Source organism: Suncus etruscus, chromosome X, assembly GCF_024139225.1.
Source record: "Suncus etruscus isolate mSunEtr1 chromosome X, mSunEtr1.pri.cur, whole genome shotgun sequence".
Classification (NCBI taxonomy): domain Eukaryota; kingdom Metazoa; phylum Chordata; class Mammalia; order Eulipotyphla; family Soricidae; genus Suncus; species Suncus etruscus.
This window is the reverse complement of record NC_064868.1, coordinates 50558295-50584343: the sequence shown is the minus strand read 5'-3', so window position 1 is coordinate 50584343 and position 26049 is coordinate 50558295. Positions and strand designations below refer to the sequence as shown.

The window sequence follows — 26049 nt, the reverse complement described above, 5'->3', positions numbered from 1 at the left end:
ATTGGCTATATGATGCAGGCAGCACACTCCTATGGCTCTGCCCTTTCTGGATGGGCCGACTTGCCTCTAAGGGAGCGGAATCCTCCGTTAATGAAGCCTCACCCAGGATCAAATCTTAGACCCGAGCATGCAACAGAGTAGACAGTCCGGAGAGAAATGCTTGCTTCTGTGATATAGCACAGTTCTTAGTGTGACTTTTTCTTCTTGCGATGGTGTTCTTTTCTTAGAAAGAGTGCACGGCCGCGTAGCGAAGCAAAGCGGCCGTGCTCTGCTGGAGCCTCTTTTCGCCCCACTTCCAGGATTTTCATGCAAGAGGACAGTAGACAGACATACACTGGTAGTACTCACAGTTTTTCACAGTTGGGCCCTACTGGGCAGGCGTATTTTCGTGGATATTCCCCGCCTGATGTCACAAACAGGGGACCCGGCTGCTGCCAAAGCTGCCAGTTTTTCTGTTTTGGCGTCCCGCCCTGAATATGGCCTCTGGGAGTGCAAGTTTTCTGGAGCGTCTTTCGCCCTACTCCCAAGATTTTCACGCAAGAGGACAGTAGACAGACATACACTGGTAGCACTCACAGTTTTTCACAGTTGGGCCCCACTGGGCAGCCGTATTTTCGTGGATTTTCCCCACCTGATGTCATAAACAGGGGACCCCAAAGATTCCATTTTTAACATTTTTGTGTCCTTTTGAATTTTAAAACACCGAAAGTTTTTTTTTTGCAAGTGATAGAGTTGTTATCTTGCTCTAAAATTCCTGAGGCATAAACAAAGAAAGGTTAGCGCCCTTATCTCCCTGTTGCTTTTTCTCCCTAGAGAATTTTTAACCCTTACAGACCTGAATTTAGAAGGTTTTCTAATTTCCAATGTTTTAATAATTACAACATCCAACGCACAAAACTTAATTACACAAATATTTTTAGAAAAGGCACACTCATGCCATATAATTTAATTTACAAACTTTACAATTATTTGAGGCCTCTTATCAGACACAAAAATTTCTGACAATAATTCTTACTATAAATTCGAAATGAACAGAGTTCCTGAATCTTTTTAATTATACCCCCGCCACTATCTGCCATATTTAGCAGATCAATCAAACTTGTAACCACAGAGGCACACACAGGCTAGCACTATTTCTACTGAACTTAAGCCAAATTTTACCAACTTTAAGAGAGAGGTGATATTTTTTTTCTCCAAAATTTTTCTCTGCATTTTGACTACACAGAAACTTACTGTCTCAAATACAGGTTTAGAATATGCCACATATACACTACCTCTGCATAGATTAAAGGGCTTATTATGACATTTTGAACACTTTTAAAATCTCATAATTTTACCAACTGTGCAGAAGTGTGATTAGTGGGTATTACGGTATTATATAGGCAGCGTGTTTATTTTGAAAACCCATTCATAAATATGACATTAGCATTATTGATAGGAGAGGATTGTGTTATAATGGGAAAAATACAAACATGCATTTTTAATAAAAACTGTATAAACTTATTTGCTGGATAATGAATATCAATTTTTTCCTTAAAGGAGGTATATGCCAAAGGCCAATTATTTGTATTTTGCATCAGCCAATTAATATGCTGTTTTATTATAAGGTTGAATAAGATAATTAGGTTTATTTTCAAAAATTTTTTGCAAAATTTATTACCTGTGCTACATATATTTGGCAGTGTGAGGCAGAACCTTCTGCTGATAACGCGGGGAGGGGCCAGCACAGTTTAACAGCAGGAAGGCTTAAGGCAAACCTTTTACAGTCAGCAGGGTGCAATGGTATATAGAGAAAAAAAAGCAATCTTTTAAGATCAATTACTAATTTATCGGAATTAGAGGGAATGGCAATTGGGGAAGGGAGTCCAGTTGCAACAGTGCCCATGGGGATCATGGGTTTGTTAATAGCTTTAAGAATATGCAAGAGATGCCACTTTCCAGATTTCTTTTTGAATAACAAAGATTGGAGTATTTGAAGGTGAATTGGAAGGCTTCAAGTGGGAGTGGCAGGGCCTGAGCTGGCTGTTCCCCGAGGCCAGCAGGAAGGAGGCTGAAAGAGGGGCCCAGGGCTGGCCCAAGCAAAATGTCCTGTTTTTCCACATTTAAAGCAAGTTTTGCTGCCAGGATGATTAAGGGCAGTACCAACAGCCATATGAATGGCTTGAGACATTTTATGCATAAGAGGGTCGGCCTCACTACACATTCGGATCAATTCATTTAAGATCTTATCCTTATTATCAATAGCCTTTCTGCAAGGTCTGGCCTCTAATGGATTCTCAAGAGGGGGGCCTGGCCCTTGGGATCGGGTGGGCAGAGGACAGACAATTTTAGATTCAGGAGGGCGGGGGAAAGCCTGAAGGGCAGAAACTTGTGAATTAAGGGAAGCAACTTGTTCTTGAAGGCTCAAAATTTGTTTAAGATCTTCAATTTGGCCAAGTAATTCCTTTTCTATAGCCTTAAGAGGGGGTGGAGCAATGAAGGTCCAGGCACAAAAATCCTGAATAGGGGGTTATGGAGGAGGCTGTAATGGTGCAGCTGCTTGAAGCAGCCCATCAGGGTCATGATAATGGGCAGTGTCATTCTCCAAGGTTTGGGTATCCCTTGGATCAAGGGGCTCCTCAGGGGGAAAATACAGAGTGGAGTAAAGATGTTTAGGCGGGGGGAGGGGGGAGATTATCTGCAAGAGAAGGCGAAGGACTTGTCTGACAGGAATAATCACTTTTGGGAAGGGAGTGGAGGGAGGTCTCAGAGCTTGCCCTAGAGGTGGCTTGAGAGGCAGTACGAAACAAAGGGTTCGAGCAGAATTCAGCTACAGAAAGAAGTTGCTGTTTCTTAGGGTCACTCTCAGCCCCTTCAACAATATCTCTAATCAAGCCCCAATAGGCAAAAATGGTATTTGTAACATCCTTCTGGACTTCCTCCATTGGAATGATATTTCTTGGCCCACTTTTTGCCATTATGAAGGATGAATTTCTGAGTCAGTTATGATAAAGTATGGGCACTTGTTATGAACAAGGAGAAAAAAATTTCCTTTCTCTAAACCGTAACACTTCTTTTTTTTTTTTTTTTGGTGTTTGGGCCACACCCGGCTGTGCTCAGGAGTTACTCCTGGCTGTCTGCTCAGAAACAGCTCCTGGCAGGCACGGGGTACCATATGGGACACCAGGATTCGGACCAACCACCTTAGGTTCTGGATCGGCTGCTTGCAAGGCAAAAGCCGCTGTGCTATCTCTCCAGGCCCACCCTAACACTTCTTTCCCTGAGATATGGCTTTAGTTTCTTGACAAAGGCAGCTTTTTAGACAAATGTTGACCCATTCTGATGGGATGGAAATGTAAATGTGCACAAAGTAATCTGCGCCACCCTGCCGGTGTTTTGTGCAGATGTTCCTACCTGTCCACACTGTCCTGATGGGGTTTAACTGGCGTCTTACGATCAGGTCCTCAAGGTCTGGTCTGGTTCCGTTCAACTGGGGGTCCATACTCTACGTCCATGACTGGGGCGCCACTTGTCCCGTCCTGCAGGACTCCGTTATTCCGTGGGTATATAGAGGGATTCCAGCCTGTAAAAAGAATGGGGGGAAAGAAGAGATGGAGACCAAGTAAAGTCTCGCTTTATCGAAGGGTACAGGCTCTTTTAAGCACGATTAAACAGGGGGTGGAGAGGAAGCAAAATGGAACAGCCAGCATTACAGGCAATCTCTACAGGGTGCATCCTGTAATTAAACTTTACATGTTATCTTTATACAGGTACCAATTTTCACCTTAAGATAGTAAAGCTTCAAAGATATCTCAAGCTTCCTGGAATGTATGCCTGATAGGAAACTGTGATATTTCTTAGGGCTCTGGGCTAGTCAATGCCTTAGGCTATGTATTCTTGCCACACAGACTGGTTTGTCCTGCTAAATTCCATATCAGGGTTTGATCTCTGGCTGTCTCTGACAATGGGAGGCAAAGCAATAGACACTAAAGCAGCATGGTAAGGAGTAAAGACAGACCCTCAGATCAAAGGAATAGACTTGAATGGTCAGAGAATGACACCTCAGGCATAAAATCAGTTATACTTTTTTAACGGGGCAAGAAGCACAAAAAGGGAGCAAGGAAAGCCTCTTCAACAAGTGGTGTTGGGAAAACTGGTTAGCTACATAAAAGCAACAACAACAACAACAACAAGGAACTCAAACCTAATACCACGAACAAAGGTCAAATCAATATGCATTCAAGATCTTGATACCAGGCCCCAAACTGTAAAGTATATAGAAGAAAATGTAGGCAAAACAATCCATGACATTGAGACTAAAGAAAGGCATCATCAAAGATGTCTGTCCTTGAAGACACCTTGAAACACCACTGTCACAAAAAGTGAAAGTAGAGATGAACAAATTATACTATAATAAATTGAGAAGCTTCTGCACCTCACAGGAAACAGTGACTAGGATACAAAGCCTATCCCCGGAATGGGAGAAACTATTCACCCAATACCCATCAGATAAGATATATGAGTTCCTGAAAGAACTTAACAAGAAAAATATCTAACCCCCATCAAAAATGGGGAGAAGCAATGAATGGACATTTCATGAAAGAAGAAATACAGATTGTCAAAAGGCACATGAATAAATTCCCCATATCACTAGTCATCAGGAACATGCAAAACAAACCACAATGAGGTATCATCTCACACCACATATATGTGCATGTAGGGGAAAGGGGACTCTCATTCCCTGCTGGTGGAAGTGCTGTCTAGTCCAGACTTTCTGGAAAACTATATGGATATTACTCAAAGAAATGCAAATTGAGCTCCCATGTGATCCAGCAATAGGGATATATCCAAGGAACACAAAAATAATACAAAAAAGTGCTCTGCACTCCTATGTTCATTGTAACTCTATTTACAATAGTCAGAATCTGAAAACAACCCAAGTGTCTAACAACATATGAGTGGATAAAGAAACTGGTACATCTACACAGGAATACTATGAAACTCTTAGGAAAAATGAAGTCACGAAATTTGCCTAGACATGGATGGACATGGAGACTATTAGGCTGAGTGAAATGAGTCAGAGGGAGAGAGATATCGACATATCATAGTCTCTTTCATCTGTGGGATGTAAGAAAAATAAAAGAGAGTATGATAATAATACCCAGAAATAATAGAGATAAGGGTTGGAAGGACCAGCCCATGATATAAAGCTTACCACAAAGAGTGATGAGCACAGTTATAAAAATAAATACACTAACAACTACCATGTCAATGATAGTGTGGGAGAGAAGTAGAATGCCTGTCCCAAGGCAGACAGGGGTGGGGGAGACTGGAAATGGGGGACATTATGGCGGGAAAGTTGCACTGGTGAAGGAGGGCTGTGTATTTTATGACTGAAACCCAACTACAAAAATATTTGTAACCATGGTGTTTAAATAAATTATGAAAATGACAATAAATAAAACAATGACAATGGTACTAAAGTAATAATAAAGCCATTAAGACAAATGCTTTGATATTAAAATTTTCCATCATCTCACCCACCTATTTGAGGTTCTATATCATTGAAATTGATCTCTTGAGGTAAAATCCAAGGAAGCAGAGACTGATGCAAGCTGAGACCAGTCCAAGACTCTAAGGTGTGAAGCAAGAGCTCCACAGGACAAACTGGGATGGATGAGAAATCCAATTATTGAACAGAGAGTCAGAGTGAGAGAGAGAGAGAGAGAGAGAGAGAGAGAAAGAAAGAAAGAAGGAAAGAGAGAAAGAGATAGAGAGATGCGAAATCAGAATAATAGGTAATGGCTGGGCAGGGCCCAAGAACCATAGTCTAGAGCCAGATCCAAGATCCAAAGAGCTTAGAGTCAGATAGTATACCCTAGAAGGGCCTCCTAATATTTCCATTGAGGTCAACTTCCTTCTAATTGACCCCCAAACTGTACCTCTGACAGTCCCTGCTATTGTATAATCACATGTATGTGTATTTGGAGATTGTAGTTTTAGTGTGTATATATATTTATTGTAAGAATTTATTCAAGAGACAAAATTGATTAACATAATGAGGTAAACTAACATAACATAATATAGTGACATAACATAATTGATATAATAATACATGTAAGTCAAAGAAAGTTTCTGATTAAAAACACAAATTTTTTCCATAATGGCTTACATATCTTTCACTGTAGTATTTTAGGTACATATTAACATTGAATCAGGGGAATACCCATCACCAACTATGTCCTCCCCCCATTCCAGTTCCCTTTCTACAACTCATATACCCCATCATCACCCCCCGGGCTACTAGAGTAGGTAGACCCTTCTTTGTCTGGCTTACTATTAGTGACCACATATCTGTTTGGTCCTGGAACCCTTCCTTGTTTCCCCCTCTATTTAAGAGGCAGAGCTAGAAAAATCGAGGTATGTGGTTTTGTTTAAAGGAAAGAAAAGCAATAGATTGGAGTACAAAATAAGAGGGAAAAAAAGAAGTCAAAAGTCAAATACGCTGAAAATGGGCAGAGTCCCTCTAGAGGCTTCCAACCTCAGTTTGAGAGAAGACATGAAAAAGGTAATTGAGATACCACAACAATACAGAAAAAAATATTGAATTAAATAACCAGTGAGCACTACAGCAATAAAGACAGGCACCATACAATAGTCTCGGTTCTGAAATCAAATCATGCTTGAGTGCAAAAAGAAAGAGAAAGACAGGAAAAAATAAAATAAAATAATATTGGAGACATTAACCGTAGTCTACACACCAAAATAAAGACGTCAAAAAAATCGATCAATCGATAAATAAACATGTGGAAAAATGATTGTTTTGTGCTTTTTTTTCTCCTTTTCTTTATCACCCTGCATAGGCACAGTAACTATTGGGGATATTGTAGAGGGAGTTCCCTTGACCTAGGAGATACAGGGTTTCTCCACCCCTGAAGTGTATTGTCATTGGATTAACTCTAGACTCCTTGCTTGATCATTTACTCTCCCCTTGCTGCTTTCGTGGTGTGTGGAAGACTTCTGCTTTGTCTTGGATGGTAAAATCAGACCTCTGTTTCTAGAGATCTTGGTGGCTGTGCAGCTCAGGAAATGGAGTTTATGAAGTCTTTCTTTGTGGTTCTAGCAGTTATGCTTCTTCAGTGTTTTAATCCATCTTCTGTAGTTGGTGTTCTTGGTCGTTATGTTGCTCCTAAATGGAGCCTGGAATAAAGTCTTCCATTATGTTTCCGGAAGACCTGTTTCTGGAAGACCTGTTCAGTTGCGGTTGTCTCAGTCAGACTTCTGGAATTGGAGCTCTTGTTTGTTGAACAGATCGTATACCAAAAGCTAGGCTAGAGCTTTTTGTTGCTGTTGTTGTTGTTGTTGGTCCCTGGATGCGTACTGTCCAGTCTTGATTGCAACAACCAGTTGTCTGTATATAGTGATCTTGGCTTTTGCACAGATCAAAGGGTGACATGTTTTCTGATTTTGTCTTATCGATAGCTGATGAGGAAGGACAACTTGCTCTTAGAACAAATTGTTCCCATTTCCTCATTGTCAGGTTATCAATTTAGAACTGGCTCATGTTGGTGTCAGAGCAGCATTGTAAATGCCCTGGAGGGGATTTGGTTCCTGGAGCTGTGGTGGAGAACTCTGTCGTATCTATGTCTGGGATCCAGGAGTTAAGGCTGAATGGTCAGTGTCTAGTTCCCTGGAGCCTAAGTTATTTCCACATGACATACATTCAGGGTAGGAGATGTCCCTGTGTTGTAAGCAAGTGTGAGTTCTTATCCCTAGTAGATAAGAGCTTGTTTTTATAAGTGCAATTTCCCCTTTGTTTAATATGTCTTTGCAGGAGGAAGTGGTGCTACATTATATTGCTGGTGGATTTTGGGGGGGTTATTTTGTCATCAGAGCATTGTTTCTTTTTCTTTTTGTTCCACACCTGCTGGTACCAGGGCTTACACTTAGCTCCTGGCTCAGCATCATCTCTGGCGGGACTCTGGGGTCCATGTGGGCTATTGGGAATGGAACCTAGGTTTGGCATATAAAGAAAACATCTGACAGACTGACTCCAGGGTCAGTGTTTTTTGTGTCATCATTCTTCAAAATTTTGTAATTATTTTTATTCATTTCCTTTTATTTTTGCCACACCCAGCGGTTCCCAGGGGGTAATTCTTGGAAGCAATTCCTGGTAATTCATTGGTTCTGTGCCCAGGGGCAATTCCTGGAACTACTAAGTTATTCATAATAATTTTTTGAGGATATGACGTACCAGCACCAATCCTGCTGCCAGGACCAATTTCTTCGCCAATGTTCCCAGGTTTCCTCACACCCCCGCTTTCCAGCCTGCCTATTAACATGTGCATTTTAAAGTTTGGTTTTGTAGTTTGGGTCCTATACATTCAGCTCAGTAGTTCAGAATATATACACACCTCAATGCCATCAATGTGACTGAGGCCCTTTGCTCCTGCCTCTGTTACCTCCCATCTGCCTCTTTGAACAACCTCACTTCTTTCCTTCCCTGGTCTTCTCATTTCTGTAGCCTAAGGTAAAGGGTAATCTATGTTAACCCCTCACTCCTTTGATTCTTTGGATTCCCTTCTCCTCTTACTGTACATACCCTGAGATCATCAGTTTTTCTGACTTATTTCACTTAACAGTTCTGGAGGTCACAGCTGGAATCGTACGTGGAATTTGTCCCACATATTATGCTGTGGGACATTTCTGTGCTTTGAGAAACTGTTTAGCATCTCTGGCTCCTGTCCACCAAATACCAGTAGCAGTCTTCCTTGATTCAAAACAACAGCTAGAACTTGTCCCATACTGCAAATGCCCCATAATGGAAGGAAAGTTGAGCCCCTACTTGAGGCCCACTAAACTTTTGTCTTAGAATAAAGAACCCCTAAATTTGGGGGTAGCTCTGCCTAGAGAGAGGGACTGATAAAGGTGCCTTAGAAAGATCTCCATGACATAGAGCCTATCTCTGTTCTGCAATCTCATTTCCCACCTTCTTCTGCTGGTCTCTTTCCTACCTTGGGGGAACATTTCAGAAACAAGACCCTGCAGATGGAAAAGATCAAGGCCCGTTTGAAGGCTGAGTTTGAGGCCCTTGAGTCAGAGGAGAGGCACCTGAAGGAATACAAGCAGGAGATGGACCTCCTTCTACAGGAGAAGATGGCCCATGTGGAAGAACTCCGACTAATTCACGCTGACATCAATGTGGTATGTGGTTGACAGACTGAATTCTACCTCTGGGTCCTTTATGGAACAGGCAGTAATGAGTACTGTGGCCATCTTGGGGAAATAGGCATCAGATAATGATAGAGTGAAAGATACCAGAAGTTATGAGATCCAGCTCTGGCTCTGTCACTCTAGGAATCTAAAAATTGAGAGTCCACCTTGGAGAAAAGTAGAGCAGGCAGCTGCCTCTGGGATCTATCTTAATAGGTTCCAAATGGTCCAAAAAAAAGAAGCTCTGTCCACATACCAAAGTGGGTGCTCCCTCATTAGACACTCTCCTTTGGAAACTCTTAATGCAGAAATGAATTGCTCACTAAGGCTGGTGTTCATCTGTTGTTTTGTTTGATTTGTTTTGTCTTAATGGCCATTTCTCTGGGCTTCAGTATGATGAGTCCTTCACCAGAAGGGTGGTGACCTGTAAGGCTCTTTCCAAACCTTTATTGCCTATGACAATGAGAAAATCCCTTTTTATTACATTGGAAGGAGAACATTTATATTTGGGAAAATCTGTTTCTGGATTACTGTATCACTGATCATAGGAGTCCAGGATCTTGTGAGTAGTTGACAGTTCTGCTGGCAGCTAACCAAGGAGAGAGAACCAAAGAAATGGGCATGCTGTTAGCTGCAAAGGGATTGGGATTCTAGGCCAGTGTATCTCAGCCAAACTTGAATATGCATAAGAGTTACCTGGAGGATCTATTAAAATAAAGATTGTTGGACTACACTCCAGAGTTTCTGACTCCAGGTGGTGACCTGAAAATGAATTACCTTGTGATTCTGATGCAGTTGATCTGGTGAAAAGAGCCATAGGCCCCAAAGGCAGAAGCCATGAGTCTTTTTGTATGTTCTGCCTCTACGACTTATTTTGAAGATGTTTCTCCTCTCTGAGTATCAATTCTCTGATCTGTAGAATGTTGGGACTAGAGGATTTCCAGGGCCATTTCAACTCTAAAATGTTATATGTGAATAATAAATAATTAAGATTTCTTGATACTCTGTCTAAACTCCTATATGAGAAGCCTTTGGGGGGGTGGGTCACACCTAGCAGTGCTTGGGGCTTATGCCTGGGTCTGTGCTCAGGGATCACTCCTGGTGGGGCTTTAATGCAACACTTGGGGGCCATATGTGGTGCTGGGGATGGAAAGAGTCGGGTTGGCCTTACCTCCTGTACTATATCTCTCTAGCCCTGTAGAAAACTTTTCATGAATCTAATTGTTTACTCTTCACAAAGACAATATGAGGAAGGTGTTATCACTGTTATACAGATGGAGAAATTGAGTCTTGGCCAGAATTACTTAGCATACTAGTGGAAGCTCTGGACAAGCAGTAGGTGCTAAAAGGAGATAAAGTGATAGGCATGATACCCCTCGTTAATAATATTGCAAACCAGTGTCTAAAATGAGGGGGTGAAAGGGAATGAGAGATAGAGAAGAAAAATGCTACATAGGCAGGTAGGGGGTGTGGGAGGACAACTCTGGGGACAATGGTGGTGGAAAATGCACCCTGGTGAAGGGTGTTCATTGTATGACTAAACCAAAATCATAAATAACTTTGCATCTGTAAAAAAACACCTGTATTATGAATAACCTTGTAACCTATGGTATTTAAATAAGGGTTTAAAAAAAGAATATTAGTGGAAGGACTTGACCACAAATTAGTTGAACTGTGAAACCCTCGTAGTTACTGTCTCTGCGGTACAACATCAATGATTATCTTGGATTTTTTTCTCTGTGCCTGCCCACTTTGTATTCCAGATGGAAAACACCATCAAACAATCTGAGAACGACCTAAACAAGCTTCTAGAATCTACCCGGAGGCTACATGATGAGTATAAGCCATTGAAGGAACATGTGGATGCCCTGCGCATGACTCTGGGCCTGCAGAGGCTCCCTGACCTATGTGAAGAAGAGGAAAAACTCTCCTTGGAGTAAGATGCTTGCCTAATATTTCTGAAACATACAACAGACACACATCTAAGAGGGAGGACACCCAATCCTGTCCCAGTCCTGTTAGTGTCTGATGCATTGTGCACATCTCTGGTCTTTGTACTGGGCTGTTACACCAAAAGAGAAGACAATTAGAGTAGAATTACTGGATGGTGTTAAAATTCATTGTGAAATTTTGATAAAACTTTATGACTCTATTACTCACATTATTATAGATTTTATTAGACTTTATTATTAAATCCTTGGTCAGTCACTTCTGAAGGTAAAGTCTAGATGGGATGACAAGAAATCTTTCAAAACACAGAAGGGTCTAGCCCATATCTTCACCTTAAAATTCAGAGTTAAGAACTAGGATTACAACTTAGAGAGCAAATTCAGTTCATTAGAAGATAGAACACTTCCTTAACATAGAGTGGGGCCCTTGAACATGGTGAGCTTCTTATTTCTAGAGGTGGTTTTAATGCAGAGGCCAGAGGACACTTAATAGAAAAAGTGTGTTGAAAAAGAACATGAACTGGAGCAAAGGCAAATACCTACATAGGACTTTGTATGTCTTAAATTTATTTATCTCCTGGGTCTGTCTGACTCAAGGCACAGCAGGATTACCCTTTCCCTGAAGGCAGTGGGTCTAGTACCCAAGGAGAATATACGATCCTCATGGGGTGGGAAGGGAGGGCATAGGGACTTTCCATAACAAGCCATAGCCATAACCTCTTGGTTTTATGGAATGCAGTCCTTAAGAGGGGTACAGTTCTCCTTGCTTTCAGGATGATCTAGCTAATGTCTCTCATTTCCAAAGTTACTTTGAGAAGCAGAAAGCAGAGTGGCAGACTGAACCTCAGGAGCCCCCCATTCCTGAGTCCCTGGCCGCTGCAGCTGCTGCAGCACAACAACTTCAAGTGGCTAGGAAGCAGGACACTCGGCAGACAGCTACCTTCAGGCAGCAGCCTCCACCTATGAAGGTGAGTGAGCTGGGTAGGGGATAGGAGAAAGTTGGGTTTGGGCATTACTTTTGTGAGAATAACCAGAGAGGAAGGGGTGGTATGTGTATGCTCTAGTGGACCCAGAGTTTTTGGTGCCACTTTCTCCTAGGGGTGGTTTGAATGCGTGGGGATTGACAAGTTCTGCTAAAGCAACTCATAAGGATGTTTGGTGAGTATATGTCTTACAGTAACTTTGGCTCATTAATGAGCCAGCAGGATTACAAAATTGATTCCAAGAGCATTGGAGAAACAGAGTTTATATATGCATGCATACATACATACATGCATATATGCATACATATATATGTATATGTAATCAGAAAGGGAAATAAATGCTGAAATAAAATTTCTTTTTTTGTTTCTTTTTATTAGTTTTATTATTTTAATTATGACAACAAAGATGCAAAGAAAGAGGACAGGGTAAAGTTACAGTGGAAGCCCAATCACCCATAAACAGAATTCTCAGTAGTCCCATCGATGATATCCCAGCCTTGAACTTTCAGCCAAAGAACATTAAGAAAAACAAAACTGAACCCATGTACAATACAATTACTTTGTCCCTCAAATCCCCAGTTGTAGTACATACTATTTCTTAGCAGCACACAATATAATCTAAAGACATTAGACTTATGTAACTCCTTAAACATTGAGGGTAAAGTACATTTCTCTAGTTCCATGCACATGCTTACTAGTTTAAGTTAGCCTCAAAAGTTTTAGTGGGTTGTTTTTCCTAAGGATTGGAGTCAAGGGAACATAGTAAAAACGGTATTAAAGTGGCATTTGTTTGCATAGGCCCACCAAAACCTAAGGGATATGGAAAGGCAAATTATGGTCTAAATACAAGGAGACCCTACCCCTGAAGTTTCCTGGCACAGGACTGACTCTAGGCTCCAGGCACACTAGTTTGTCCAATTCAAGTCATCCTCTGTAGTGGCAATACACCTCCATTCCTCACTTAGTCTCTGTTGTTGTTGGTATCATGCTTCTGTATTAAAGATCCTGGAGTCTGCATATCCCATATTGTAGTCAGGATGGTGCGGAGCATCCTCTCATTTCACCTCACACTACTGTTGTCTTGGATCATGCCAGCAACCTTACCAGCCCACGGGGGGAGAAGGGAGTGTGGTGGTATCAACTACTTTGGGAAAGACTGGTTTAGAAGACTCTGACCACTAACACTCTGTCTTTGTCACCCACCAGGCCTGCTTGTCATGCCACCAGCAAATTCACCGAAATGCACCTATATGCCCTCTGTGCAAAGCCAAGAGTCGGTCCCGGAACCCTAAAAAGCCAAAACGAAAACAGGATGAATGAAGAAGGGGGATACATAGAGCTCTGCAGCGCATAACACCACCCCTTTGCCAGAGTGATTGATGTCTTGATGTGAAACAACCCTTCCCCACCTCTATCCAGTCTCTTATTTAATATAATGGAAGCACAACCCCTTTCTCACAACCCCTTTTTTCTTATTTCTTTCTGATCTTAGGGTTGTCTGGTTTAGGAAGGGATGTGGTTTAGGTGCTAATGACAATATGAGTGTGTCTTGCTGACTCCTTGTCTCCACAGTTCTCCAGCCTTGCCCTAGTTTGGAGCTGAAGGAAAGCCAGTAGGCCCACATAGGTATTCTCTATCACCTGTCCCCAAGACCTGGGGGCCAAAGGTCTGAACCCTTATGATGAGGCCCATATCTTGTTTCAGGTGAAGGCTCCATCGTGCCCCTTCTTCATAATTTTGCCTTTGGCTCTAAGAGGATAGCAAACTTCTTGCTGAACTTTGCAAAAGACTTGGTGCATATATCTTCCTCACTTCCAACCTCATCTCCTCCTCCAGGTCTAGAGGTAAATGTGACAAGTTCTCCTCTCATTTTAGCCCCCAGTCTCTCAGATATACTAAAGTTCTCAGGTAGCAGGCAGTGTCTGAGGATCCTGAGATCTGTGGGCCTTCTCCACTAATAACCCTAGCTTTTGCAGATCAGTAGGCTTTTCCCACAGTGAATCAGAGAGCCTGATACTGCCTAACTTTCTTCCCTAAATCATTGAGCTGACATGTCTGCTTATGGCCTACCTAGGTCTGAGAGGAGCCCTAGGATGTCATCTGCATTGCGTTTTGCATAAAAGTCACTACTTGGCACTTACTCAATAGTATATCTTTGGAGTCAGAGGAGTGGGTTGAGATTCAAGTGAGTGTCAACCATGTCACACCTGGAGGTGGGTAGAATTCCCCCTCCATTCATCCTTGTTTCTCTGGGGCCTACCCTCTTTTATAAGGCAGTCTCAACTCAGGTCAGCAGCTGGTTGCTCCATTTCCATAATGTTAATTATGCAAGCGGTATTCCTTCCCCTCCCTGCAAAAAAACCTGCAAGGCTCCCCAGGCCCTATGTTTCCAGTCTGCTATACCCTCCCCAAACCCCACACACATCAGAGTTAGACCTCTAGTTGAGTCATATTCAGACTTAAAGGTCAGGGATGGGGACTACCTGGCTGACTGAACATGTTTCTAGCCCTAGGTATCAGTCCCTGACAAAGTTGTGGGGTATACTTTTTCCTCCCATAACTGTAGTTTTGGGCTGCCACAGTGTCTGCATCTTCATAGTACAAAAATTTCCTACAATTTTTGAAAACCGAGTGTGTGTTCGTACTGATAATTTTAAATAAACATTTGATCATTGGAGTAAGTGCTGCCTGAGTGAGTGTCTATGGCAATCAGATGTAATGTCTTTTCCTCTTTTGGGGAAGAGAGACTGTTCCTCTTATATGAGATGCTGCGTGCATTCAGAGATGGTAGGTATTCTTGGTCATATTTACAGATAACTTACTACATCTTCCAACAACAACAGCCTTTCAGGGAAGATGATCATACTGTTGGTTTGAATAGATAGAAAACTGGGGCTCAGACAGGCAAAGTAATTGTCCAACACACTCATAGGAAGAGAAGCCAGAGGCAAACTCACTCTGTATGCCTCCAACACCTGTGTTCCAGGATTAGAGAGGGAGGAGAAGGAAGAAACATAGAGTGAACTAATAAATCAAGAGGGTGGAGGAGAAAGACAGAAAGTAAGGGGAGTTATTTGTTCTACTTTTAAAATATTTAACATCCAAATTACCTGTTCAACTTTCTCATTTGACGCTACATTAATAAGCCCAAACTGTTTGTTGAGCATGCATTATCATCCACATATTACAAATGAGACACAGAGAGAATAACTCACTTCCGTAGGGTTGAGCAAATTCAGAGAAAAACCATGGGGCCAAGAGATAGACAGGGTTCAATGTGTTTGCCTGCCACATCACTGGCCAGCTCTACCTCTGGCACTGCAAGTGGTCTTACAAGCTAAGCCAGAAATGAGCCCTGAACACAGAGCCAAAGTAAGTCCTAAGCATAGCTGAATGTCACCCAAAAGTAAAAGAGAAATAAAAGTGGGAAGGAAGAATGTCGAGCAGCCAAGCAAGCAGATAGATTCAGGGGTGTGAGTGAAGCTAACACTGTGTGCTCAGAAAGTAATAAAAAGTAATAAAACCAAGAATGATTCCAAGAAAAATAATTAAACAAAATTTCTCTGTCACTAACACTAACTTGTCCAAAAGGCATGAAAGCCTTTTGGCTTTGCGGTATTCCTTCCCTCCCTGTCACTTTGTGGACACAGGGATTGAGTCCTACAAGACTCTATCTGGTGCCAGCACTGGCTCTATGAAGGCTGGATCCTTCCCCAGAGATGAAAAGCTCAAGCAGGAACAAAAGGCTGTGGCAAGAAAATAAAAACGAAGGTGAAACATTAAAATATAAAGCTCATCCCCTTCACCAAAATACTCTGCTCTCTCAAATCTAGAGAAGCCTGTGTTCTCTCTTGAATGCTTTACTCTTTTTTCTTCCTCATCTCTTTCAATATAACTGTCTTGGCTTACTCTTCACCCCCGCATAAAATTCCTTTCTCTAGGGGAAAGTGGAGAACAAGTAAAATACCCGGGGCTAATCTTCCACCTTCTACAAAGATCAATTACTTGCTCCAGTCTGAGTTACACAACTGAGAAATCAGATGGCCGGGGTTGATTCTCATGCTGTGTAGATCAAGTGAGACTGAAATGAAATCTGAACATTGCCTAATGGAGCTGCTGGGACACAAGTATCCATGCTGTGCAGCTGCTTGTGGCAGACCTTCTCAGTTCTGACCCATGCAGGCACTTCCCTGCATGACTGAGGTTGGTAGAGAGGAAAGCCATAAACTCACCTTTCAAGGCTACAAACTCCATTCTCCCAACTTCACATAAGTCACCTTCAACACATGGATTCCTCTTAAAACTGTTTCTTTCACAATGTACTGAAAAGGGAAATGAGGGTTCAGAGAGATTTCTGACTTCCCCACCACCAGTAAGTATAAGATATAAGAGAAACACTCTAACTACTGATTCCTTTTACCCTTCTCTCAGACCTATGCTTAACAAGCAATCATGAGGGCCCAGGTAATGTCTAGGCGACAGATATCACTTTAGTTGGTTGAGGAAATGGGAAAGGAAGGCCACCAGAAGTTACCCCCAGACGAGGTAAAGACCATAAGTGCCAAGCAGAACCAACATATCTGGGCCTGGGGTCTGTTTCTAACAGTACTGCCCAAGACAAGAGTGATCATTGATTTGAGGTTCTCCAGACTGTATGGAGGAAGTACAGGAGACAATCGACCAATAAATTATTGAAGCAGAGACTAGGTCATAAGGGCATGACTGGGCCCAGAGAGAGTCATCTAGTCCTGAAGTCTCTGTGAGTTTCAGAAGTAGGTGTGAAGGAGGGGTGAGGTTAGGAAGAAGAGAGAATCTGATAACTATAATAGAGGCATGACGTGCAGAAAGTTGATATGGAGTCATAAGATTTAAAAAGTAAAAGTGTTGGGTGTGGACAGAACTGGGAGTTGGGAGAGAGAAAAGATGAAGACCCAAAAGGTTTGACCTGTAACTACAGAAAAATGCCTTCCCTTAAAAGAACATCTCAGGCAACTATTTCATAGTAGGGGTTCACTCTCAGACTTCCTATATGACATAGGGAGTCGGGTTTCCCCCCAAAATACAGTTGACTTGTCCTGGGAGCCTTAGCTCCTTGATAAACTCTCCACCACAACTAATAGGTGTGCAGTAGCAAAGGGTCTGATATTTTTGGTCATGTTAGGGATGGGACCATTTAGAATTGCTCCAGAGTTGATGCTTTCCAGTGAAAGACATCTGTGTGAACCTAAAATCTGTGAAAAAGGCCATTAAAAACAATGGATATAAAGAAATTTGTTCACACAGTCTTGAAGTTAAAATTAAATTTCCACAGACTTTAGGTTACTAGCTACTAAAGTAACTACTAAAGATTAGTAGTTACTAAAGCAGTTTGTCCACCAAGACTAGGATAGTAACTACTAAAACAATTTAGGTTAGTAGCTCCGAATGTTCAGGACCTACTCAGGTTATTATTCAGAGTTTAGTTTAGTAGCATTAAAGGTGCATTTAACTCAGCATTTAGCTTTTAAGTCAGGTGAAAAGTTAGTAGATTAAAAAACTGGTTGTTCACTAGGACTTTAGTAGTTATTAATGTTAATAGATAATAGAGATCCAGGTTAACAACTTAGAATTTGCTCATAGCGGGGCTGGAGAGATAGCATGAAGGTAAGGCATTTGCCGGGCATGCAGAAGGATGGTCATTCAAATCTTGGCATATATAGGGTCCCCCGAGCCTGCCATGGCTGAGAATCTGGACAGACATCTGGCCAAAGGCCTTCAGGACTGACCAGTTAGTCCTGGAGACTGAGAGCCCCCCATGCAGACTGGCTTTCAAGGCCAGGTCTGGCATCTGAGCTCTGGGGGGATAGGGAGGAGGCAAACTCCCTCATGCTTTTTCATACTGGAGAGGGAGGCTGCAGCTGGACCCAGACGATTCCCATATGCCAGGATTCCTGCTCCTCTTCTATGGGTATGGCTGGGAATCTGGGCAGACAGCTGGCCAATGGCCTCCTGGGCTGACCACTTAGTCCAGGAGACCGAGATCCCCCATGCCAAACTGGTCTTCAGGGCCAGGTCTGGCAACTGGGCTCTGGGGGGAGGGGGGAGGAGGGAAACTCCAATACCATGCTTTTTCAAACTGGAGAGGAAGGCTGCAGCTGGACCCAGAAGATCCCACATGCCAGGATTACTGCTCCTCTTCTACTGGCATGGCTGGGAATCTAGACAGATGGCTAGCCAAAGGCCTCCAGGACTGACCAGTTAGTCCTGGAGACTGAGAGCCCCCCACGCCAGACTGGCTTTTATTTTTTTTTTTAATTTTTTATTATCTTTATTTAAACACCGTGATTACAAATATAATTGTAGTTGTATGATTACAGTCGTGTAAAGAACACCCCCCTTCACCAGTGCAGGATTCCCACCACCAATTTCCCAGTTCTACCTACTCCCCACCCCACCCACACCTGTACTCGAGACAGGCTTTCTTTTTCCCTCATTCATTCACATTGTTATGATAGTTTTCAGTGTAGTTATTTCTCTAACTGCACTTATCACTCTATGTGGTGAGCTTCATGTCATTAGCTGCACCTACATGGGAGGATGGGGGGAAGTAAGGGTTGGGACTGAGGCAGTAAAATATTAGAAATGAGCTTTGTAGGGCAGTATCAAGGTCCCAATACAAGATGGATATTATGGATATATAGAATATATGCACACAATACTATCAGTATGAAAACAAAGAGAAAAAATTTCCACTGACTGTCCCAACATAAACCAGTGCTAGAACAGCCTGCCCTCCTCCCAGAGCGCATTCCCCTTAGTGTAGGGAGAGATAGGGGAAAGCCTGTTGACCCCTATAGAGTCCACCTAGACCGGTGCCCAGGGAAAGACTGAAGTCCAGGGGACCAGCAAGAGCTGGTCTCCAGAATCAAGGAGGAAACTGGAAGCCAGATGTCTGCCCGCCCTCCTCTCCATGCACCTCTCCTCTGGAGTACGGAAGGATGGGGGAACCTGAGGATCACTAAGAGTCCACCTGAACCCACTTCTGGCCATCTGAGCTGGCACCCAGGGAAGGCCTGGAGTCAGGGGAAAAAGACAAGGATGGCTGGGGGCCTGCCAAGCCTCCCAGCACTCCCCAGGCTAGGGAGAAAAGGCTCTGGTATGGGGCCTCCCCATACCCCATACCTGGCAAGAGTTGGTCTCCAGAATCAAAGAGGAAACTGGAAGCCAGATATCTGCCCGCCCTCCTCTCCATGCACCTCCCCCCTAAAGTATGGAAGGAGGGGGGAACCTGAGGATCACTAAGAGTTCCTAAATCGGTAGGCACCAAGATGGACCTTTGCCTCAACAGACCACCTTCCAGCTCCTCAGTGAAAGACACCCTCTGGGTCCCCATTTTCATGCCTCGGCAAAGAACTACAACCAGCACACCTACTAACTCATGCTTGATGGCCCCTCTCACCCCCACCAAATCGTGGACTGTTGCACAATACAGGAAACAGCCTCAGCAAAACTCCCAGCTCAAAGACACTGTATGGTCTCGTAATGCATCAAAGCATCTCTCAAACTCAATTCCAAGGCCTGTGAATCAAAAAGTACCTTGGCTTTTACTCCCAACAAGAATATATCAAAAGACTTAATTGGAAGTCTTATATTGCCTATGGAAGCTGATAAGTAAAGGAAAGAAAAAACATGAGCCATGAATTCGACATGATTGGAGATGTTAAGAAACGAGTGGAGTGGAGTGAAATGGAGAGTAAATAGAAGTTATGTGAATAAAGAGAATGAAAGAGAAGAGATTCATGTGTATATAAGGAAAGAGTAGAGAACAGAATTGTTTGGAAGCATAGTAAAGAGATTAGAAAAAATGTGAAGATATGAGAAGAGAAGGGAATAGAAGAAAAGACATAAGATGAGAAGAGAATTGAAGAGAAAATAAGAGAAAAGAATATAAGTTTCTCTTCTCTCTTGAAGCTCTCCTCAGAAGAACAGGAAGGGTTCAAAAATCTGTCTTCTGGAGCCACTCAGGCTGAAAGGCAAAGAAAGACTGAGTGAATGAGTGAGTGAAAACTGGCTATTAGATGTCAGGCAGAGAGGTGACTCCTTTGTAAATGCTGTGAAATTGGCGACTGAGAGAAATGGAGGGGGCCTTTTGGCTTTGTGTGTTTCTTTTCTCTACTCATCTGAAGCTCTCCTCAGAGGGCCAGGAAGGGCCCAAAAATACTGTCTCCTAGGGACACTAGAAGAGAACCCCTTCACTTCGTGAACAAGCGCTCTTTCTACCTAATGAACCACACCATAACATGCAGAAAAATCACACTACAAGCGTGACAAAGGGGATACCTTGCAGGCAAACACCATGCACAGAGAATGAAGACGATAGCTCTGATGACCAAAAAAATACCAACCATCTAATTAGTCTCTCAGATAAGGAATTTAGAATAGAAATATGGAGGATCCTCATGGAAATAAAAGAAAACATAGCTCTAGCTGAAAAGAACACAAAGACAGAAATCAGAAAACTCCAAACTGAAATAAAAGATCTGAAAAACATGGTAGCTGAACTGAAAACCTGAATGGAAAGCTGCTCCAACAGGGTAACAGCAGCTGAGGACAGAATCGGTGAACTGGAAGAAGAAATGCAGAAAAACTTCATACAGCAGAAGAGATTGGAAAAGAACCTTAAGGCAAATACTCAGACAATGGAAAAAGTACTCAAGGAATGAGAACAGATGAAAATAGAAGTCTTTGATAAACACAACAGAAACAACATAAGACTCGCTGGAGTCCCAGAGGCTAGGAAAGGAAATCCCCGGGAAGAATCAAAAGTCAACGGCATCATCACAGATAAACATCCAGAAATAAAGACTGCTTGCAATCAAGTTGTGCATGGCCCAAGAGTACCAGCTAAAAGAGACCCGAATAAAACAACCCCAAGACACATTCTAGTCACAATGACGAATCCCACAGATAGAATACTGAAAACAGCAAGATCAAAAAGGAAAATTACATCCAAACGACCATCCTTAAGATTTACAGCAGACATGTCACAAGAAACTCTCAAGGCCAGAAGACAGTGGTGGGACATTGTGACAAGACTGAATGAAATGGAGGCTTCACCTAGAATACTGCACATAGCCCAACTCACGTTCAGGTTTGAAGGAAGGATACATAGTTTCACGGATAAGCAACAGCTCAGAAACTTCACAGATGCAAAACCAACCTTAAAGGAAAAATTGAAAGGTCTAATTTAAGACAAGGCAGACCAACAGACATACCAAACTTATAGACAAAGATGACATTAAATTCTATGAAAATCATCTCCCTCAATGCCAATGGACTAAATGCACTAGTTAAGAGATGCAATGTGGCAAAATGGATCAAAATGATGAATCCCACCTTCTACTGCCTACAAGAAACACACCTAAACAGTCAGAGCAAACATAGACTCAAATCAAAGGCTGGAAGAAAATTAACCAAGCAAACAACACCCTTAAAAAATCGGGGGTGGGGGATTGTTGGACTTGTTCTTGTGGCCCCCATATGCGCTGATAACGCCACGTGGCATTATTCCTTGTTTACATAGGCACATTAAAATGGAAAATACTATACATACAAATAAGTTCTTATCTAATATGGATAGGAACACACAAATCTTGTAGTGTAATGGGACCTTACACCCTGAACATTGACATAATGACCTGGTACAGGCCTCAGAAGAATGGGCATTCTCCATTCACCCCTGAACCAGGGAAACCATCTATGAAACATCCAAAGTTGTCTATAACATCACCTGGAAGCAATCCTTTACTAGGGAAGACCCTACTGCTGCTCTGACATCGATCTACTCAAAAGAGTCTTCCCTTAACACTGAGAAAACTTAAACAACAACAATGATCTGCTTACTGAACAGGGCTTTTTGCATTGCCCTTTAATTTTGAATTGAAATTAGAGGACGCTCCGCATCATCCTGATTTCAATGTAGGATATACAGATTCCAGGATCTTCAATACAGAAACATGATACCAACAACAGAGACTGTGTGAAAAATAAAACTGTATTGGCACTACAGACAATAATCTGGATTGGATAAACTAGTTTGTCTGGAGCCTAGAGTTGATCTTCTGTCAGGAAACTTCAGGGGTAGGGTCTCCTTGTATTTAGGCCAAGGATTTCCCTTTCCATGTCCCCCATACTTTGGTGGGCCTATGCAAATGATAATTACCACTCTAACACCATTTAATGTGTTCCTTTGACTCTAAACCTTAAAAAACCCACTTAAACTTTTGAGGTTAACTTAAACTAATATGCATGTGCATGGAAATGTAAAAAACTACTATGCCTTCAGGTTTAAGGAGTTACATAAATTTTATGGCTTTAGATTGCTTGTGTACCACTAAGAAATGTTATAATGTACTACAATCTTGAGTCTTAAAGGACAAAATAATTGTACGTGGGTTCTGTTTTATTTATCTTAATGTTCTTTGACTGTAAGTTCAAAATTAAGGTGTCAGCAGGGGGATTTCTTCTGAGAACTCTGTTTTTGGGTGATTCTCCTTCCACTGTAACTTTACCTTGTCCTCATTCTTTGCATCATTGTTCACATAATTAAAAATAAAAAAAATCAGGGGTGGCCATATTAATACTAGGCGACACAAACTTTAGACTCAGAAAAATTGTAAGGGACAAAGATGGACACATTGTACTAATCAAGGGATATGTGCAACAGGAAAAAAATCGCACTCCTAACATTATACACACCCAATGAGAGACCAGAAAAATATCTAATACAATTATTGACAAATTTGAAAGAGAACATCAATAATAATACAGTAATTATGGGAGACCTCAACATGGCCCTATAAACATTTGATAGGTCAGCCAGACTGAAATCCAACAAAATATACTATCCCTGAAAAGAGAAATGGAAGAAAGAGGCCTGGTAGATATAAATGGAAGACTCTAACCCCAGAAACTCTAATACACATTCTTCTCCAGTGTACATGGGTCATTCTCCAGGATAGACCACATGCTGGTACATAAAACATACCTACATAAAATCAAAAGAATAGAAAATTTTCAGGCTACCTTTGCTGACCACAAAGCATTGAAATTAGATGTGAGGTACAAAGAGACAAAAAAAGAAAAAATTTAACACCTGGAAATTAAACAGCCTACTACTGAACAAGTGGGACCAAGATGAAATCAAAGAGGATATCAAAACTTACTTGGAACAAATGACAATGAATACACAAACTATCGGAACTTATGGGACACAGAAAAGTGGTACTGAGAGGAAAATTGGTAGCTTTGCAAGAAAACATCAGGAAGGAAGAAGGGGCATACCTGTATAGCTTAATGACAAAGCTTATAAAATTAGAAAATGATCAACAAAATAAACCAAAAATAGAGAGACATAGGAAAAAGCAAAGCTTAGAGCAGAAATCAATGAAGTGGAGACCCCCCCAAAAACAATGCAAAAGATCAATGCAAGCAGAAGTTAGTTCTTTGAAAAAAAATTAAGATTGATAGACCATTGGCAAAACTCACAAAGAAAGAGAGAGAAACATGATAAGCTGTATCAGAAATGAAAAGGGAGAGATCACTACAGATATTGCAGAGATTCAAAGGGTAAATTAGAGACTACTTTGAGAAACTCTATACCACTAAACATGAGAACCTGGAAGATAAGAATAAATTCTTGGACTTTTATAATCTTCCATGGTTGAATAAGGAGGATGTAGCATATCTAAACGCCTTCATCACTATTGAGGAAATTAAAACGGCAATCTAATGTCTGCCCAAAAAGAAAAGCTCAGGCCCAGATGGATTTACTAATGAATTCTTTCAAACCTTTTAAGAGAATTACTACCAATCATGACCAGTCTCTCTCATGACATTGAAAAACAGGAATACTTTCAAATAGATTTTATGGGGGCCAGCAAGGTGGCGCTAGAGGTAAGGTGTCTGCCTTGCAAGCGCTAGCCAAGGAAGGACCTCTGTTCGATCCTCCCACGTCCCATATGCTCCCCCCAAGCCAGGGGAAATTCCTGAGTGCTTAGCCAGGAGTAACCCCTGAGCATCAAACAGGTGTGGCCCGAAAAAACAAACAAACAAAAAACCAAATAGATTTTATAAAACCAACATCACTTTGATACCAAAACCAGACAGAGATGCTGCTAAAAAGAAAATTATAGAGCAGTATCCCTCATAAATGTAGATGCAAATATCCTAAACAAAATCCTGGCAAATAGGATCCAATGTCTCATCAAGAAGATCATTCGGGGCCGGGCGGTGGCGCTAGAGGTAAGGTGCCTGCCTTGCATGCGCTAGCCTTGGATGGACCGCGGTTCAATCCCCCGGTGCCCCATATGGTCCCCCAAGCCAGGAGCGATTTCTGAGCGCATAGCCAGGAGTAACCCCTGAGCATCACCTGGTGTGGCCCAAAAACTAAAAAAAAAAAAAAAAAGAAGATCATTCACTATAATCAAGTAGGTTTCATTCAAGGAATGCAAGGATGGTTTAACATCCATAAATCTGTCAACATAATACACACATCAACAACAAAAAATAGAAATCACATGATCATATCAAGAGATGCAGAGAAAACATTAGATAAGTTCCAACACTCATTCTTGATGAAAACTCTCAGCAAAATGGAAATGAAAGGAACCTTTCTCAGGCCCGAAGAGATAGCACAGCAGCGTTTGCCTTGCAAGCAGCTGATCCAGGACCAAAGGTGTTTGATTTGAATCCCGGTGTTCCATATGGTCCCCCGTGCCTGCCAGGAGCTATTTCTGAGCAGACAGCCAGGAGTAACCCATGAGCACTGCCGGGTGTGGCCCAAAAACCAAAAAAAAAAAAAAAGAAAGGAACCTTTCTCAATATAGTTAAGGCCATCTACCACAAGCCAATGACAAATATTATCCTCAATGGAGAAAAACTAAAAACCTTCCCTCTAACTTCTGGTACAAGACAAGGTTGTCCTCTCTCACTACTCCTATTCAACATAGTACTGAAAATACTTGCTATAGCGATTAGGCAAGAAAAAGATATCAAGGGAACCCAGATAAAAAGGAAGAAGTCAAGCCCTCATTCTTTTCAGATGACATGATATTATACTTAGATAACCCTAAAGATTCTACCAAAAAGCTTTCGACAACAATATAACACTGTGGCAGGCTACAAAATTAACACACAGAAATCAATGGCCTTTTTGAACACCAATAATGATAGGGAAGAGATGGACATTAAAAAACACATTTATACATTAGTGCCACATAAACTCAAATATCTTGGAGTCAACTTGATTAAAGGTGTGAAGGACTTATATAAATAAAATATAAAACCCTGCTCCAAAAAATAAGAGAGGACATGCAGAAATGGAAACATATACCCTGCTCATGGATTGGAATAATTAATATAATTAAAATGGCATTACTCCTCCAAACTTTATAGATTTCATGTGATCCCTCTAAATATACCCATGACATTTTTCAAAGAAGTGAATCTAACACTTCTGAAATTCATTTAGAACAATAAACACCCTTGAATAGCTAAAGCATTCCTTAGGAAAAGAAATATGGGAGTCATTACTTTCCCCAATCTTACACTGTATTACAAAGCAATAGTTATCAAAGCAGCATGGTATTGCAATAAAGACAAACCTTCAGATCAGTGGAATAGGCTTGAGTACTCAGAGAATCCCCCCAGAAATACAGTCATCTAATTTTTGATAAAGGAGCAAGAAATCCTAAATGGAACAGGGAAGGTCTCTTCAATAAGTGGTGCTGGCACAACTGGTTAGCCACTTGCAAAAAAGTGAACTTATACACACAGCTAACACCAGTTACTAAGGTACTATCCAAATGGATTGAAGACCATGATATCAGACCTGAAATCATGAGCTATATAAGAACAACACGTAGGTAAAACACTCCATGACATTG

The 26049-nt window shown here is 41.7% G+C and overlaps 2 protein-coding genes across 2 annotated transcripts in view; both read left to right on the top strand.

Moving 5' to 3' along the window:
* ZC4H2 (zinc finger C4H2-type containing) overlaps positions 1-13987 on the top strand; it is a 105914-nt gene extending 91927 nt beyond the window's left edge. The window contains exons 2-5 of the mRNA XM_049767348.1: positions 9012-9183; positions 10956-11128; positions 11947-12109; positions 13331-13987. Coding sequence (XP_049623305.1) covers positions 9012-9183; positions 10956-11128; positions 11947-12109; positions 13331-13444 — 622 coding nt within the window. The 3' untranslated portion in view covers positions 13445-13987. The remainder of the gene's footprint in view (positions 1-9011; positions 9184-10955; positions 11129-11946; positions 12110-13330) is intronic.
* Positions 1-26049, top strand: part of LOC125999262 (spindlin-2-like) — a 182604-nt gene that overhangs the window by 91904 nt on the left and 64651 nt on the right. The gene's annotated exons all lie outside the window — the stretch shown is intronic.